Below are 17480 nucleotides of genomic sequence, written 5' to 3'. Positions count from 1 at the left end.
TGCTTGTGCTGTTAGACCCCTGCCAGGTGGTGTAAAATTATTAGCTGCGATGAGAAAAATGATCCTTTCTCTCTTTCCCTCTCTTCCTTGGGGGTGTGCTGGGGCCCTGCAGGCCTGCTACGGCATCCTCAAGGTCCCCGAGGGCAGCTGGCTGTGCAGGACCTGTGCCCTGGGCGTGCGGCCAAAGTGTTTGCTGTGTCCCAAGAAAGGCGGAGCCATGAAGCCCACCCGCAGTGGGACCAAGTGGGTCCACGTCAGCTGTGCTCTGTGGATTCCTGAGGTAGGTTTGCACGGGCTGCAGGGGCTCGGCCCAGGGGTCCTGGCTTTGGCTGGGTTGGGAGAGGGGCATTTACCAATAGGCCAGAGGCCCCTGTTAAGTGACTCCTGCTGCCACCTGGCCCTGGATGTCCAGCACACTGTCACCTTGTCATGGGGGTCCGTCCGAGGTGTTCACGAGAAGCGGCAGTACGTCGGACAGTGTGTAGACTTTGAGGCCGATGTCCCTCTCAGGCGACCCCCAACTGCAGGCCTGCAGAAGGATGCGCGGCCATGTCCTTCCCCAAGACAGACGGTGCCTGGGAGCCGAGTGCATGGCGCCACCACGCTTAAGGAGCCACTGCTTTGGGTCACACTTTGGTGATTCTTATTAAAATTCTCCCTTAGCCACAACCCTTTTAATTTCAGGTCTGGTGTAATTTATTTCAAGTCCCAGACCTTGACTAATTTAATTTGCATGGCTCACTGTGAGAATATCATTTGTGATTCAAATTTCAGAGTTGCCCTTTTTTTTTTTTAGTGTGTGATTTTTGGTGCATTTTCCTCCTGAGGAGAATGGTCTGGGGACAATTTGGGCTGTGGCTTTGGCTTCATGCCTCGGGTCTCAGTGGCACTGGATCTCGTGGTTTGCTATTAACAGGGACCCAGTTCAGCGATCCAGCCCACATGTCGGGAGAGCTCATTTTGTCTCGGTAGTTTTCTACTCTGTAGTCATCTTTTGAATTTGAAGAGAGTAGTTTTCCTCAGAGAGAGACATGAAAGTCACTGTCTGTTGACTTCCTCCATCTCCAGTCCTGATCATGTCGCTGTGGGCCGGAGGTGTAGTGGACGGCCTGGCTGGACACTAAAGTGGGAAGGGATTGCTCGCTCCTCTGAGCCCATCACTCCCTGGGAGCATGGTGGGGGCAGGCCTGGGCTCTCCTGCTGCTGCCCCCCGCCGCCCCCAGAATCGTCCTGATGCGTAAAGTGGGGGTTTGCCTGTCCAGGAGGCCGAGTGCCCTTGCACGGCCAGAGGGAGGGTGCGGACAGGCGGCAGTCTTGACATCTCTGCCTCCATGTTTAGCCCACATCTGTCTTGCCGGCCTTGGCCACACTCTCTTGCTCTGTCTTGGGCCCCCAGGTGAGCATCGGCAGCCCCGAAAAGATGGAGCCCATCACGAAAGTGTCTCACATCCCCAGCAGTCGGTGGGCCCTGGTGTGCAGCCTCTGCAATGAGAAGTGCGGGGCCTCGATACAGGTATGGCCTGGCCCCAGGGCTTCGTCTCCTCCCCTGTGTCACAGGGAGCATGGTGGGGACTCTGGGAACTGAGGGTTTGGAGGTGGAACCAGAATCCAGGAAGCAGAACGAGGGGCTCTCAGTTCTTCGGAGGTGGTGAGGGGTGGCTCCGCGTGGTCTGTGCCCGTGTGTGGGCTGTGTCCTGTGTGAGCAGAACCCCAGCTTGGCCATCACCAGGTGGCTCAGACTCGCCTGGGCCGCCAGGAGGGCCATTTCGTCTGCTTGCTGCCTGTCTGCTCCCAGCTTGGCCAACGCCTCCAGGGAAGAACCACTTGACTCTAGAGGGTCACCACCCTCTTACCTGTTTCCTTACCAAATAGCAGACCCACCTCTGCCTGCCCAATGCTGCTGCTTTCCCAGGCGTGTGCTTGGGTATCATGCCTTAGGTGCAGCTGTGTGACATCAGCCTGGTGTGCTGATGTTTTGCATCTGGTTAACCAGGCTCCTCAGGGCACCAGCCGGCTGTAGGGACCCTGAGAGGTGCTGCACTGAACCGGTCTGCATGGCTGGTTCTCTGGCACCTCGTGTGTGCGTGTGTGCGTGTGCATGTGCACACCCGCACCCTGCTGCTTGTGTGTATGCGTTCGCCTGCTTTCCCTTTGTCTGCACACAGATGAGTGCACAGAATCTCCAGGTGGATGGGAGGAAGGGGAGCGTATAGGTGGCGTGCTTCTTTTTTCATATTCTCTGAAACGCAACTTAAAATATTGCTTTCTGGTTCTCACATTGTTGGCATCTCTAGGGAGTCAGGATGTCAGAGGCCTGAAGTGAGGATCCTCCAAAGTCTGCAGGTGCTGCCTGTGGCCCACCTGGGCCCTGAAGGTCAGCCAGGCGCTCAGGGCCACGGCTGTCTCTGTCCCCCTGGCACGTGCTCTCCAGGAGCCCCGTCAAACTGCCCGTTGAGTGTTTTAAAGAAGTGACCTCATTTGGCAAAACCAGTTTGTATTTGGCTGATAAATATTTCTTTGGCTAAGGTACCTGTTGACTGGTGGTTTTTAAATTTTTTCATTTTATATGCCAAATAATTCTGCTTTCTTTCGTTATCACCAGTGTTCAGGAGTCCAGAATGTAGCAAACATTCAGAAGGTGAGGCATTAGACAGCTGGTGGGATTTGGCTGTGGACCTTGAAAATAGTGCGGCTTTTTGTGTGTGACTAGAATCTGCTTAAATCTAAACCACGACAGAAAGTCTCTGGCCTGACAGTTGTATTGGGAGAAGATGGAGCAAAAAAGGTTTAAAAGCTTCAAAGAAAGAAAAAAAGGCTTCGGGGTTGTGTGCATGTGTTCGCCCATTCAAGCCCTTGCAGAAACGAGTGGAGGGAAGCCCAGGCCAGGGGCATGGGCTCCTTCCCAGGTGCCTGACGTTCCGGGAGGGCGGAGTCATGCCCCCCAACCCCCCAGCGTGGCCCCTCGTCCTTGCCTGATGCTCGTCAGAGGCGGGTGAGCAGGACCCTCATTCCTCTTGTGAAGGGAGATGATCAGATGACATTTTTGGTGGCCGTTGACCTCGTTTTCCCAGAACATTAATCTGAAGGAGAAGAGGCCAGGGAAGGTTGATGCTGTTTCATCTCTGCAGAACGGACTGGTTTTTATTAAAGAATTCCTCTCTGAGACGTCTGCAGCTGTGCAGGCCCCGGTCTGCGTTTCTGTAACATCTGTCTGCTGAGTCAGCCAGAATCGGAAAACCCGAAGGAAGGCCTTTTGGCGTCTTTACAAAGCCCTGTGTAAACATTCCACTGCAGCTCCTTCCTCCTGGAGACCTGAGCGCCTGGGTCAAGTGCAGCTTGAGCCAAAGGCAGACGGTGCAGTGTCTCAGGCATCTGCTCCCATCTTGGCTGGGTGCTGGGGGTGGGGCACCCCGTGTCCTGGTGGTGGCAGCGGCTAGGTGGGCATGTGTGTGTTCTGCCACTGAACCCGACTTGACACGTTTCTTGGAAGCGAGGTTATTTATAGGTAAAATTACAGCTTCCTGTCAGTTCGTGTGCCTGGGGTGTCAGTAACAAGGACTGGTGACGGGAGCCGGGTGTTCGGTGCCTGTGGGCAGAGGGACGCAACAATGAGGGCGCAGTTCCGACTGGCAGGGTCGCCTCCTCCGAAACACTGAAGCCGCAGGGAGAGCCCCAGCTCCAGCTGCTGCCATGCGTGGTTGTGGGCTCGGGCTCTGCTGAGCGAGTTGAAGCGAGCTTTTCGGCTTCCTGGTGCGCTGGGTTCTGTGTCCCTGTGTCCTGGCCAGCCAGGTCACATGGCCTCACCCAGCACAGAGCTGCTTTGAAGGGACTGGCTTCTGTCCTGCCTGGAACCTCTTCTAGGACTTGGCCCGGTGGGATCAGATGGGGGAAGTTAATCACTCGCCTCCTGCCAGGCCACTGGCCGGCCGTCTGGGTCCTCGGCACTAAATCAGCCTGATGAGGCCGATAGTGGGAGGTGGCCCCTGGGGGAAGAAAGGAGGCAGAGCGAGGCTGCCTGGCCTCCAGGCGACCTCCTGACCTGTGGGATCAGGACCATCCTGCTCTCTGCCGCCTCTGCTGCCCCTGAAGTGTTTGGCCAGGCTCCTTAAAGGCGTGCAGACCTGTCCTTCCTGGGCTGGGTTCTCCTGGTCACCTGTTCTTTGTGCCTTTCCGGCATTTTCATTCACCTTCCTCGCCTTGAGCAGCAGCCTCTGCCCCTGCCTGCCCGTGGTGGGACTCTCACTCGGCCCGGCTGGGCTCGAGGGTGCAGGTTCAACTCCGACCAGTGCTCCTTCTCCCTGGGGAGCTTCCTGTCAGCCCAGCCTTTCCTAGAAGTGAGAGAAGGGCTCACGTGTCGAGAAAAGGCACGCTCACGCTTCCCAGTGCACTCTGCACAGGAACATGTGTTCTTGTGGGGACAATGAGTGCCAGACTCCTGGTCACATGAGGAGTGACGCCTCTGAGAGAGGCCGTGGGACTGCCAGCCCTGTCTAAGGGTTTTGCCCAAAGAGTCCCTTACCTCTGGGCCTTCCCTCACTCAGAACCAGGCTGGTCAGTCTGCCGGCGCTCGTCCTGGGAGCTTTGTCATGGTGTGTGTGCACTGGCAGTGTGGCTCTGCATGTGTGTGTGTGGGGGGGGGTACGTGACGCTGAGGGGCTCAGCCACTGTCCTGCGTGACCATCTCTCCTCTTGTTCCCCACCTGTCCTCACCAGTGCTCTGTGAAGAACTGCCGCACAGCTTTCCATGTGACCTGTGCTTTTGACCGGGGCCTGGAGATGAAGACTATCTTGGCGGAGAACGATGAAGTCAAGTTCAAGTCCTACTGCCCGAAGCACAGCACCCACAGGAAAGCCGAGGAAAGCCTTGGGGAGGGGGCCACTCAGGAGAACGGGGGCCCAGAGTGCCCCCCTCGGAACACGCTGGAGCCCTTTGCCAGCCTCGAGCAGAACCAGGAGGAGGCACACCGGGTGAGCGTGCGGAAGCAGAAGCTGCAGCAGTTGGAAGACGAGTTCTACACCTTCGTCAACCTGCTGGACGTCGCCAGGGCCCTGCGGCTGCCTGAGGAGGTGGTGGACTTCCTGTACCAGTACTGGAAGTTGAAGAGGAAGGTCAACTTCAACAAGCCCCTGATCACTCCAAAGAAAGATGAAGAGGACAACCTGGCGAAGCGGGAGCAGGATGTCTTGTTTAGGAGGCTGCAGCTGTTCACGCACCTGCGGCAGGACCTGGAGAGGGTAATGATTGACACTGACATCTTGTAGTGACCTAGCGAAGAGGATCACGCAGAGGCCACGTGTGCCCCGACCGGGCGTGGTGGCTGCGTGCTCGCTGTTGGCCCTGTACATAGAACTGCAGCGTGAGGTGGTGTTGGTTCAGTGTCTGGGCTGGGAGACTTGTATGGACGTGTGGGACCGCCACAGGGCGGGGTGCTTCTCTGTGACTTATTTTTAAATACTTCCCCATTAATCCTCATTGTTCTGCAAGATTCAGTGGGGGTACGTCTCCCCCTCTATTCTAGAGCTAGAGGGAACTAAGCCCCAGGAACACGGGGCTCAGAATTGCTCACACCCAGAGTTAGAAAACAAGAATGGATTTGGTGGAGGGTGGGGCGAGCAGAGGTGGGGAGAGATCTCGTTCAGCCTGGGGAACTCTCACAGGTGCTGGTGGTGGGCTCGCTGCTGCCTCTGTGCACCCTTGTCCCCAGGGCTGTCACGGCAGGGCAGGCTGCGGGGGCCGGGGTGTGGGGCCTGTCTCTCCACAGGTTCTGGCAGTGAGGTGCTAAGCCATCCCCAAGGCTGTGTATCTGTACCATGTGTGTGTCTGTGTCCACGTGTCTGTAGTGTGGCCACCTGTGGGCGTGGGGGTCCCAGTCCCACTCAGCACACCACTTGTCACCTGGGGCATTGCTGGAGGTGGTGGCAGGGGGCTGCCTGGAGCTGCCGCCCGCCCTCCAACAGCTGCCACTGCTTTGTGCTTCCCCCACTCTGCTGCCCTCCGAGTCCCAGGCCAGACCCCTCTTCCTGCCACAGGAAAAGTCAGGAGTAGGCTGACTTGCCCCCCACCTCCCCACCCCCCACCCAGGGCCTCTTCTCCCTGACACTGGAGGTGGCTCTTCCGGCACCTTCTGTGTCAGCGCCCTGGTTGATTAAAATCCTTGGTGCACAGGAACTGGACCTGGCTTCCGGCCTGATGCAGCGTGGCCCGAAAGAGTTAACGCACCTCCCCCAGGCACCCGACTTAGCGGGGAGTGATTCACCTGCCTGGGAGAGACTGACTCAGATGGTTTGAAATGAGAGTGTAGGCAAAGACTAGGGATAAACTTAGAGAGGTATTGAACCAAAAGATCCAAGTCCTGCACGGTCCTGTCAGCGCACAAGCTTGTTGTGACACCCCTTCCCCAGGTTAGGCTTCGGTGAGGCAGGCCAGGCAGGCCCCAGAGGAGGGCCGGGAGGCTCTCCTGCTCCCACACCCCCCCTGGTGGTGAGTGTGAAGAAGACCTCGCCTCCCCCAACCACGTGCATGTGTGGCGTTTTTTTTGTTGTTCAGAGTTGAGAAAGGGATTCAGAAGGATGAACTGGAGCCCTGGCGAGAAGCCGCGTGTGACAACCACTGTACTCGGGGCGCACGCGCCGCGGAGTCAGACAGTCCTGGGGGGAGGACGAGAAGGCTCTGTCCGGACTGTGTTTGCCTCACAACCACCACAGAATAAAAGTGTAGAAACCGCTTGTGGTGTACTAACTCTGTCCTGCACTTCAGTCACTCAGATTAACACGCACGGATAATCAAATTCTGAACACTTCTCTGGAGTCACCACTGCTGCTTTTTAAGTAGAATGATGCCAATTATGGAATGAGAAACAGGGAATAAATCAGGATTTGTGTGCGTGTGTGTGTGGCATTCCTTACATTTACTTCAGTAAAGAGCTTAAGAAGAGTGTAGGGTATTTAGTGGCAGTTTAAAATGGGCTTATTATAATGAAAAATATGTTTTTCAAAGTTTGCCACGAGGCCTGTGATGGTGGCAGATTTAAAAGGTTCAGTCTTTGCCGGGCCCCAGAGCTCGGCGTGGTTCTTGGTAATTAGAAAGAGCATCAGGCCGAAGGCCCATGAGGCAGGGCTGACGGAACAAACCATGAGCTAGCGCTTTGTCTTTCAGTTAAGTCAGAGTTCTGCCCAGTTCACACAGCAGCACTGCACGGCAGGCACACAGAACCAGTTACTACCTGGGGCAGCAACTGCGGCCTGTGGTCAGTCCTCAGGCAGCCGCCGCCGCCCTTATTAAGCAGACAGCCAGTGAGCTGTGACGGTGATACTCTTTCCTGCCAATACACACTTGGGCGGGCACCTTGCACACCTGGGACCAGCGCTGGCTCAGAATGTTCGGGGCCAGGAATGGGTTTCAGGAGGGCCCGGGACCACACCACACCTGTACAGACACTCGCGCTGGTGTGTGGTGGGTGGTTGTCTAGTTCCCCGGGCCCGACTTCCGGTGGGGTTCTTCCTCCCGAGGTCTTGGCTCTAAGAGACACAGTGAACAGTGCAGCCATTGAGTGCCCACTCCCATGGACACGCTGCCTCCGCACATCGGGCTAGGCACCCGGGGGTGGGGGCTCCGTCCCGCCCAGTGGTCACCTTTGAAAATCTGGTGCGGCTCCACTTGTCCCTGAGCAAAATGTACCTGGAGCTGTAGTGTGGCAAGCAGCGTTTGGGATTCAAGAAAACCCCTGAACCCATTTTCAGATTCCTGAGGGCCATGGTTCTTGGAGTGGGGTCCCCAACCAGCAGCAACATTACTTGGAAACGCAGTAGAAATGCAGATTTGGAGGCCTCACCTCTTACTGCAGAAGCTCTGGGGCTGGGGCCAGCACTTCTGATGAAATCCTGGCTGGTTAAGCATGATCTGAGAGAGCACCTGTGCGCAGGGATTTTTATTTTTTAAATCATCATCCAAGGACAAGATTATTGATTTTTTTTTTTTTTTTTTTTAGAGACATCAATGTGAGAAATACATTGAGGTTGCTCCTATATGTGCTCCTGGTCGGGACTGAACCCACAACCTTTATGGTGTGTGGACAGTGCTTCAACTCACTGAGCCACCCGGCCAGGTGTGACTGGCTTTGGGGGGCACTTCCTCACAGCCCACTGGGAGAGGAGGAACTGGGAGGGACTTGGGAGGGACTGGCACGCAGGAGTGGCCAGGCAGCGCCTGCTTTCCATGGAACCTCAGTTCAGAGCTGCACGTGCAGCTGCCAGCACATTGTCCTGTGAGGAGTGCAGGGTGGTGTGCAGAGGGCTGTGCCCTGGGGTGCGCTCTCCTCAATGGGGTCAGCCAGGCCAGGGCCTCTTGGGGGGTCCTGATTTGTTTCAACTGCCCTGGTCTTGGGTTTCTGGAGTTCTGGTTGGAGGTTTCTCATTAAAGATCATGGGGAATAGAAGGGGCTTCCCGACAAGCAGCCAGGGCGGAATCCACCGAGATTAAATTTGAGAAGTGAATGGAACTTGGGTCTCAGGCTTCCCTGCTTTCTGTTTCTGTGGGTAATTTTGAGTAAGAGACGTAAATGTCTCTGTTGAATGTCCAACTCGAACAGGAGGTGGCCCATCTACGCATAGGGGTCAGGATTTGTGCCTGTTCCTGGTTGCAGAAGTCCAGTTCCTCGTCTTCATGTGAACATTGGTCTGCTTGTTTTCCGAGTTTGGAATCGGATGCCTGTCTCCCCTGAGTGGCACGGCACTGACGGAAGAGCATAGCCCATTAGCACCCTGTCCCCGGCCACTCAGGATTTTCATAGAGGACACTGCTTCCTGGCCCAGGGGTCTTGGGCTGGGACATGAAGCTCAGGCCTGGAGGGGGCAATCGGCTCAGAGACGGGAGTGATTTACTTGTCAGCTCTAAGATACACATAATTTTTTCACTCGAGAAGTGTCAGGAAGATGCTACATAGTCAGTGAATGAGGCATTCCTACTTCCTCACACACGCTGCCAGTGTGGGAGCTGGTGCCTTGGGTCTGCTTGCAGACGAGACTGCCTGGACAGCTGGGCTCGTCTGGGCTCAGGTGGGCCTGAGACCCCAGGGGCAGGCCCGTGTGCGGCTTGTCATCCTCGCTGCAAAGGGAAGGGTCAGTGACCTTCGGACCTCCTCTTTAAAAAAAGATGAACTGATCTTTAGAGAGAAAAAGGGGGAAAGAGACATCAGTTTGTTCCACCTACTGATGCACGCATTGGTTGATTCTTGTATGTGCCCTCGCTGGGGATCGAACCCTCAACTTTTGCATATGGGGGTGATGCTCTGACCAGCTGAGCCACCCAACCAGGGCCTGTTGGACCTCTCGTATTTGAAGGAAGGCAGCGAGGGAAGGGATTGCCCAGTGTAAGGAAAGTGGTTTTCCAGAGAGTATGCCTTGACGTGGGAGCTGGGCTGATTTGGGTCTTGTGCACACTGTCCTGCCAGAAGGGTGAGTTGTGCACCTGTTGTGTTGTGACGTGTGTTTTCTCAGACCCGTGGAATCTACCCAGGTTCACCAGCAGGTTTAGGACTGAGGGGTCGAAGGGGGTTCATCGATGAATCCTTTGCATTTACACTCTGCGTTTACACTTTGCGTCTGTACTGACTCATCCCAGGAGGCTTTAAAGACAGGGAAAGAATTACTGCTGATTAGTCAGCACTGGTCTGGGAGGATCTGCCTGTGTGGTCCTAGGTCACCCATCGAATGCAAAGTGGAGCTGTTAGCACTTGGGTCTGTTCTGTTCCTCCCACGTGAGTCAGTCCCAGGGCAGCGTCTGCTTCTCCAGCAGTGACTCAGCTGGACCCGGCGTTGATCCCCGTGAGTCCACGCAGAGCGAGGGTGTTCCCTGGACATCACGTTCTGTGTGAGCACCGGTGGGCTGTTAGCTCCAGGCCGTGTCTAGCTGACTGGGGCTTTGACTTGGATTCTTGGTGACCACTTGATCTTATAAGGGGACAATATTTGGGAGGGGGGGCTCCTCTTCTGATGGCACTTGACCGTGTGTTCACCTAGCTGCATCTTTAAAAGACACATGATAAAGAGGTGCCTTTGAACCTCTTAAAGCCTCTCACCCTACAACTCCTGGAAACTCAGTCCTGGGGGGTGGTGAGCCGTTTGCTCTGGAAAGATGTGGCAAGTCCAGACTCCGCCCCCACAGTCTTCTCTCTGCCGGAACGGGTCCAAGTTCTGGGGTGTGGTGGAGGTGGGCCTTTGTGGGGTTCTGTAGGTGTTCCTCCCCAATCTAACTCCGCTGCGTTGCTGCCCAGGGAGGGAGGGGTACGTGCTGAATCCTTGTTAGCAGCCCCAAGGAGATGAGCAATTGGAGAAGAAAGTACATTTTGATTTTAGATGTCATGCCAGGCTTTCGTAGGACAATTATATCTCAGGTAAAGGGAAAAAAAAAGCACCAAAGTACTGTTCACAATGTATTGCTTACTTAGAATCTCTATTCTCTACATTCTAGGTTCGGAACCTCACTTACATGGTGACCCGCAGGGAAAAGATTAAACGGTCTGTGTGCAAAGTCCAGGAACAGATATTCAATCTTTACACTAAGCTCTTGGAGCAAGAAAGAGTTTCAGGTATGCATTCAGCCCCCGTAGGTCAATCAGTAGGGCAGGGGTTTGGAAGCTAACACTCTGCTGAGGACAGAGGATAGTTTAATTTTCCTTTGTCTTGTCTGCAGAAGAATCTGAGCAGCACAGGCTTTCGTATTTAAAGGAAATGTTTACGCATTGGAGGCATTTTGACGTAGGGGGACGGGCCTAGGGATTTGGCCTCGGCTACGGGCCGAATCCTTTGTCCTCTGCTTCCAGGCCCGACCGAAGCAGGTGTCCGGTTTTCCAAGTCACCCCATTTCCTCCTGTGTAACTTGAGTATCGCAGCTGAGGCCTGGGAACTGCTGTGAGGCTCACAGGAAAGAGTAACTTCTATTTTGCAAAGCACTTGATAAACGTGAGGTACCATGGGGATACCTGAAAGGATTTGGGGATTATTGAGCCTCACATCGACCTGTAACATACAGTGAAATGATCTTAAGACTGTGGGCTCGAGGCAGACGTGTAGATAACATTCTCGGTGGACTTTTTCTGGTGTAGGTAGAATTTCGAATCTTTGGGAGATTCGGTGCCAAGTATTTCTGTATTTAGTGCCTTCTATTTTATATTGCTCCGGGCTAAGCAAAGAGGGAAAAAAACCACTGCAATTACTTGGAGGTCAAATACAAAGCTGTGCAGTTGTCTGACCTCCCTGGGGCTCATGGGTCTGGGAAGGCCTTTGGGCCAGAATCAAAGTTGCCTTTCAGCGCTGGCGTGGGGACCCCAACACTGGGAAAGCTGGGAGGGTGCGGGTTTCAGAGAAAGAGAGAAGCAGTGGTGTGTGGTCAGGCAGAATCACAGACTGGTGCAATAGGTAGGTCCCAGGTGAGCTCGTCCCTGGGCCTGCTGGCCCCCTTCTCCTCTTCTGTGGCCTTTGGTGGCTGTAGATGATTATGACCCATGGACACAGCAAAGGAGCTGTCACACCTTAGGGTGTGTAAATCCAAGGTCTGGTTTTCCTAACGCTAACCAGGTACATGGGACTAGAGGCCCACTGGGCCCTTCCAATCACATTTCATTCTACGTCATTTCGGTATGACCTTGATGAGATGCTGTTGGGACCAGTCTCTGTCAGTTAGCCTGTGGTAAAATTGGTTTCCCCATTTCTCATTTTGCTTAAAGTCGCTGAGCCTGTTGACGTGAAGTGAGGACTTTCTGTAAATGGGTCAGTGGAACAAAGAGAAGAAGGCCAAGGGAGTATGAAATGATGTCCTTGGAGTAATACCTGGTTTGAATAGCATTAACTTATTAATAATATTATATCAGATAATTATTCCCAAGAGGAAATAATTTCTGCATGTAGCAAGCTTATATCATCAACTAGAATTTAGTTGTAAAACTTTTAAAATAGATTTTTCCAAGTAGGTGACATAGGTGCAGGCAGTTCCATTCACATTGTTTGAAGTGAACTTCTGTCTCCTCGTTGATTATGTGGATGAATTTGAACTCGTGCCTTTGCCTACGTGAGCGAGGCCGCCAGGGGCGGTGACGTTGAAGGCCTTCTGTGACCCTTCCTGGGCGGTCACCTGTAGAAACGCCGTAGAGAGCATTGGCTCTGATTGCTCTCAGGTGGTTTCTCCCGGGGGCTGCAGGCAGCTGCCTGCACTGCCCAGCCGAGGTTCTTCCTCGGGCGAGGGGCTGAGACTGAACCAGGTGAGGTCGGCCCGTGCGGCCGCCGACTGGTGGCCCTCCCCTCAGCAGTCTTGCTGCCGCTTCAGAAAAGGAAGCCAGTCGCCTGCCTTCCGAGATGCGGACACGCCAGGTGTGACGGGCACAGAGCAGCGCTCCTGTCCCCGTGGGAGCCACAGCCGGCCGTGCACACCCCAGGGGGCACTTGGTGCCTCTTCTTCCAGGTTTCGATGCTCAGCCGTGTTCTCACTCATGCAAGCCCATCCGTCGCCTGCCGTGACATGGCTTCAAGTGCAGCAGCGCACACGTCCGTGGCTTCCACGTGCCACTCGGGGGCCACAGTGCATGCTTGGCTGCATTCCTGAGGATGGGCAGGGCCACTCTGCTGGACGAGTGTCCTCCAGAACACCCTGACTGTAGGGGTCCGAGTCACATCTAGGTGGGAATCAGTCAGAAAATGCCCGTCGCTCTTAGCTTTGTTCTCCCTCAGACAGTGAGAAAAAGAACGACAGGAGTGGAGGGAATCTCGACCCTGACATTGGAGTCTTGAGAAAGCCGGCCTCTCTAAACCAGCAGCGTATAAAACACTCTGCTCTGTGGGGACAGCTCTACGTCCCAAGTCACCAGCTCTGTCCCTTTCTGGTGCCTGCTCTGTGTTTGCTCAGCGGTAGGTCCTCAGCCAGGCTCTGGCCTGGGAATCGGGCCGTCCCTGGTTTTCCCGGAGGTTCTCTGCTCGCTGCAGACTGGAAGTGTGTTTGACAGGAGCGTGAGAACACCCTTCCTTGGTGCTCTGGGGCTCCAGCAGAGCCCTTCTGGTGAACCCCTGGGTGTTAGGAATCCAGCCAGTGCTTTTCAGACCGAGGGTTATGACGTGTTGGTGGGTGTGAGATGAATCTAGTTGCCCATCGGCTGCATTAAAAAAAAAAGGGACATAGAAAGTGTCAGAGCGCATATCAGATGGTGGAGGCCAACACGATTTCATGAGAAGCAAACTTTTACTGAGTAATGGGAAATTTAGTTCTTACTGTGATTTGCATGAAATTTATTTATTTTTTTACTATTTAGTTGTAGAGGGAGGGAGAAAGAGGGAAGGGAACACTGATCAGTTACCTCTTGTACGTGCCCTGACCAGGGACCAAACTGGCCACCTTTGGCTGATCAGGATGGTGCCTAACCAGCTGAGCCACACCAGGCAGGGCTGCATGAAAAATGTTTGAAAACCACCAATTTAACTTAACCCTCCTGTTGGCTGACGATTTAGTTTAATTCCACGAAGGGGTTGTCCATATATTAATAAACTGTATTTTTGACATTTACTGCCTCTGGGGTGACTTTACACACCTTCCCTGACTCATGTCACATAGTTACATGTGCGCATCCCATCGGAGCCCTAGGAAGGCAGCGATGGGAACACCGGAAAAGCCGTGGTCCCCGCCCTGGTGTCCTGGGAGACGTGGGAGGCGTGCCCGCCGGTGACTAGCAGGTGCTACTCTGGCACCAGGCAGCTGGTGGGGCTGGTGCCTGACCACGGACCGGCCACACGGCTCCCCTTTGAAAATCTGGTCAGCGTTTTTGTTCAAGGGAAATCCATTTCTTGAAAAGATGCTATTTCGTGAAAAATTCTGTGAACTTCGGCCATTTTAGAAAACAGCTTTAAGGTGTATATGCCGACTGAGTGCAGATTCTCAAGGCAGGTGGTAGCTGTACTGTGAAAGTCGGATTTCCGCGTGCTGGGTGGCCGTGTGCTGTGTTGTGGGGTGGCGTGTGCGTTCACAGGGCCACGTGGAGGGACTGGAGTTGTATTCTCTGGGGTTTGCTTCTGCCGTGACTGTTCGCTCTTTGTGCTCTTGTGTTGGCAGGTGTGCCTTCTTCGTCCTGCTCCTCCTCCTCGCTGGAACGCATGCTGTTGTTCAACAGCCCTTCTGTGGGCCCCGACGCCCCCAAGATAGAGGACCTGAAGTGGCATTCCGCCTTCTTCAGGAAGCAGATGGGGCACTCGCGGAAAAAGCCCCACAAGCGAGATGCGTTGCCGAGCAGCGCCCGGGCCACAGGCAAGGCCCTGCTCAGGCCGCCAGGCCTGTGTGGGCGCAGGGAGGGCGCAAGTCTCCCCGGGAGCGTCCTGAGTTTGGAAAAGACCTTTGCAGAGGCGCGGCTCCTGTCCGCACAGCAGAAAAACGGTGTGATGGTGCCCGACCCCGGGCACAGGAAAGACCACCGATTCCATTGTGACCTCAGTAAGGGAGACGTCAAGGACAGACCTTTGAAACAGAGCCACAAGCCCCTCAGGTGCACAGACGCGCCCCAGCGGCATCCGGACCACGGGCGAGCTGCCGCCTCCCCCGCGGCGGGGCAGTTGGCGCCGGGCACGAGGAGGGAGGCGGTGCCCAAGTGCAACGGCTCGCTGGTCAGAGTGAGCTGTACCCAGACTGCAGTCAAAGTGCCTACAACACCGGCCAGCCCAGTGAAAAACTGGGGCGGTTTCCGGATTCCAAAGAAGGGGGAGCGGCAGCAGCAGGGCGAGGCGCAGGAGGCTGCCGGCCCCCAGCACGCGGACTACCGCTACTTGGGGCTGGGCCGGGCCCCTGCCCCGGAAAGGGCGAAGAGCACGTTGAAACCGGACAACGAGAATGACGGGTACGCCCCGGACGTGGAAATGAGCGACTCCGAGAGTGAGGCGTCGGAAAAGAAGTGCACCCACGCCAGCAGCGCCATTGGCCGGCGGACAGACATTATCCGGAGGAGCATTTTGGCCTCTTGATGAAACGGCTGGCGCGGGGCTCGGCGGCCTGGACCTCGCTGCCAGACGGGCTCCGACCCGGGGACACGCGGAGACCCAGCTCTCCGGAGCCACGCAGACACATTTACTTGCAATTCAGATTGAATTTTTTTCCGAGTCATTTATAAACTGTTGTGAGAAGTGTGTGTTATTTTCAACTTGTTGAGGAAACACAAGACTGGGTTGTAACCGTAAGACACTGCTAAACTGGAAGCTGAATTAAACACTAAAATGAGAATGAATGAAGTGAGTCTTTAAAGAGGGCAAGGATTCCATAAGCTTCGTGAGTTTTGATTGCTCTCTGTATTCTTCCCAAAGCACAAACTCTTGGTTACCTGAAATACGGAATCAGATATGGTTCCCGAGAAACCCTCACGTACTGTTGAATAGCCCATAACACTTATTTTCTAGGACTGTGGTGGACCTTGAAGTCACGTTTATGCTGTGGCCCACAGGCTGTTTTTGTTGCATAGAGTACATTAGGCAGCAGCTGCGAAGTTTCAGGAACTCTGGGGAATTGAAGTGTAAATACACCGGATGGGGAGGAAAGAGTTTTTTTTTTTTTTTTTTTTAAAGGTCATCTCTGGAAGATCCGAAGGGACAGGCCAGAGCTGCTGCAGCTTGAATTTAGGGTGGAAGTCTCCGTCCTGTGCCTGACGCCTGGGTTGTGGGTGTCCGGCTGGTGGAGAGAGAAGCCATTAGGAAGTTCTGTGGGTGAGAAAGGGCGTCCGAGGCCCCGTTTTTACTAGTCCTCTTGACCTTCCTCTTCCCTAACCATTGCCCTGTGGGCTGGCTTGGGATTTCCCTGGCTGTTGGCAATACCCGGCCATCCGGCTTCCAACTACGCAATGGTCGTACAAGTTCAAGTGATGAACTTCAGATTCTGGTGATTCATACTTCCCAGAGCCAGCCACCAACTAGTGCATGTGTCAGGGAATCCGGCTTTCTGCGTGAACGGATTCCTTAAAAATGAGGAAAAAAGAAAAAAACAAGAAGGAAAAAAGATATTATATTTTAAAAACAATAGAAAGGCAATAAGTTGCGAAAACCTCTTACCATTGACCAAGTTTATACAGGAAAGAGATTTAGGTATAATAGGTTTTCTGGAGTCAGTTCTAGGCTCTAGTTTGTAACTTGGACTTTCTAATTGCAAATGGCAATAACTCGTAAGTTATCAGCAATAATAAATTTAGCATTGAATTTGAGTACAACGTTCTGTTTTTGCACTCACTGCAGTGCTTATGTATTAAGACAGTGGGTAGTGTTAAGGTCCTGTTAATTTTCTTTGGATTTCAATGTAGTTGTGCATCGAACTTAAGGAAAGTTTAAATAGCGATGAGATTGAGAACTGTGGGCACTTGAAACAAGCCCAGCTTCCCCTAAATTACCCCATAGTTTGTTAATACCGGTATTCAGATTCCTGATTCATTTATACATGTGTTTCCATGTGGCAGGGACATTCTGATACTTAATGAATAATGCTTTGAGTTCCGTAGTTAACTTTCAAGTCTTCCAGAGGATTGTCCACAACAACAAAAAAGGCTTAATGAATTCCATCTTGCTATGCAAGTTATATCAGATGATCAAATAGTAGATCGGATGCATCCCCATTGTGTGTATGACATTTTCAAACCAAGTCTTAACTCTTTGAATACATTGTAGTAGCTGAATCAGGGGAGGGGAAAGGATGACCCAGGTTTTTAGAGGGACTATTTTTGAGCTACCGGGGCTCATTTTGAAACACTGCTGTCCAGATAGGCTGTTGCTACAGATATTAGAAGTTTCTTATGAATCCAAGTTGTCCATTCACTCGTAGCCTAATTTAGAAGTCAGATTTTTTGCATATGAGCAAAAATCTTTTGCTGAGTACAGAAGAAGGTGGACACTATCTACAGTTATCTTCTGGCCCCAGCGACAGCTCTGGGTGGAGTAGGCGGAGGGGTGATGTGTGAAGCCATAGGAAGGAAATCAGAATTCTAGGAAGCGTACGACCTCTCACCACGTTAGGAGGTACCAGATTCATTTGCACTATTAGGAATGCTAGTGTTGTGCAAAAATAATGCCTTACCTGTTTTTCCCCCCACATTTAGGTTGAAAAGCTTTCAAATGTTCCAAGTTATGCTGAACCAAAAAAAAAAAACCAACATAAAAAGATTTTAAAAAATCCCATATGAGAACAAAACACACAAAAATAAAAAGCTCACAACCTTTATTTCTGCTTTGAAATGCAAGTGTGGAGCTTGGTTTCTCAGACAGTGGAAGGACAGCTTTGTAAGTTCGTTTCCTGTCCTGCTGGGGGCGCTGTGTGGGACCACCATGCAGCAGCCCACTCTACCCACTTGCACTCTCCTAGTGGGCTACCATTTGCTTCTTTCTTTCTTTCCTTTTCTTTCTTTTCTTTTCTTTCTTTTTAAGCTTTAGCTTTCCTTGTGCATCCTGACCAAGAAATATCTTTGATTATGATCAATGTTTAT

General features: G+C 53.3%; 1 protein-coding gene across 8 annotated transcripts in view; it reads left to right on the top strand.

The window, feature by feature from the left end:
- Window positions 1-17163, top strand: part of JADE1 (jade family PHD finger 1) — a 55929-nt gene extending 38766 nt beyond the window's left edge. For all 8 annotated transcript variants that reach the window (XM_037058526.1, XM_037058527.1, XM_037058528.1 and 5 more), the window contains 5 exons: window positions 113-280; window positions 1397-1513; window positions 4714-5235; window positions 10469-10586; window positions 14090-17163. In XM_037058526.1, the coding sequence (XP_036914421.1) occupies window positions 113-280; window positions 1397-1513; window positions 4714-5235; window positions 10469-10586; window positions 14090-14988 (1824 nt within the window). In that variant the 3' untranslated portion in view covers window positions 14989-17163. The remainder of the gene's footprint in view (window positions 1-112; window positions 281-1396; window positions 1514-4713; window positions 5236-10468; window positions 10587-14089) is intronic.
- Window positions 17164-17480: the final 317 nt, after the last annotated feature.

The sequence above is a fragment of the Sturnira hondurensis genome, unplaced genomic scaffold (genome assembly GCF_014824575.4).
Source record: "Sturnira hondurensis isolate 20B ecotype Veracruz unplaced genomic scaffold, ASM1482457v3 Scaffold0010128, whole genome shotgun sequence".
NCBI classification, from domain to species: Eukaryota; Metazoa; Chordata; class Mammalia; order Chiroptera; family Phyllostomidae; genus Sturnira; species Sturnira hondurensis.
Note: the sequence above shows the minus strand (reverse complement) of the source record. Positions and strands in the feature narration are given on the sequence as shown.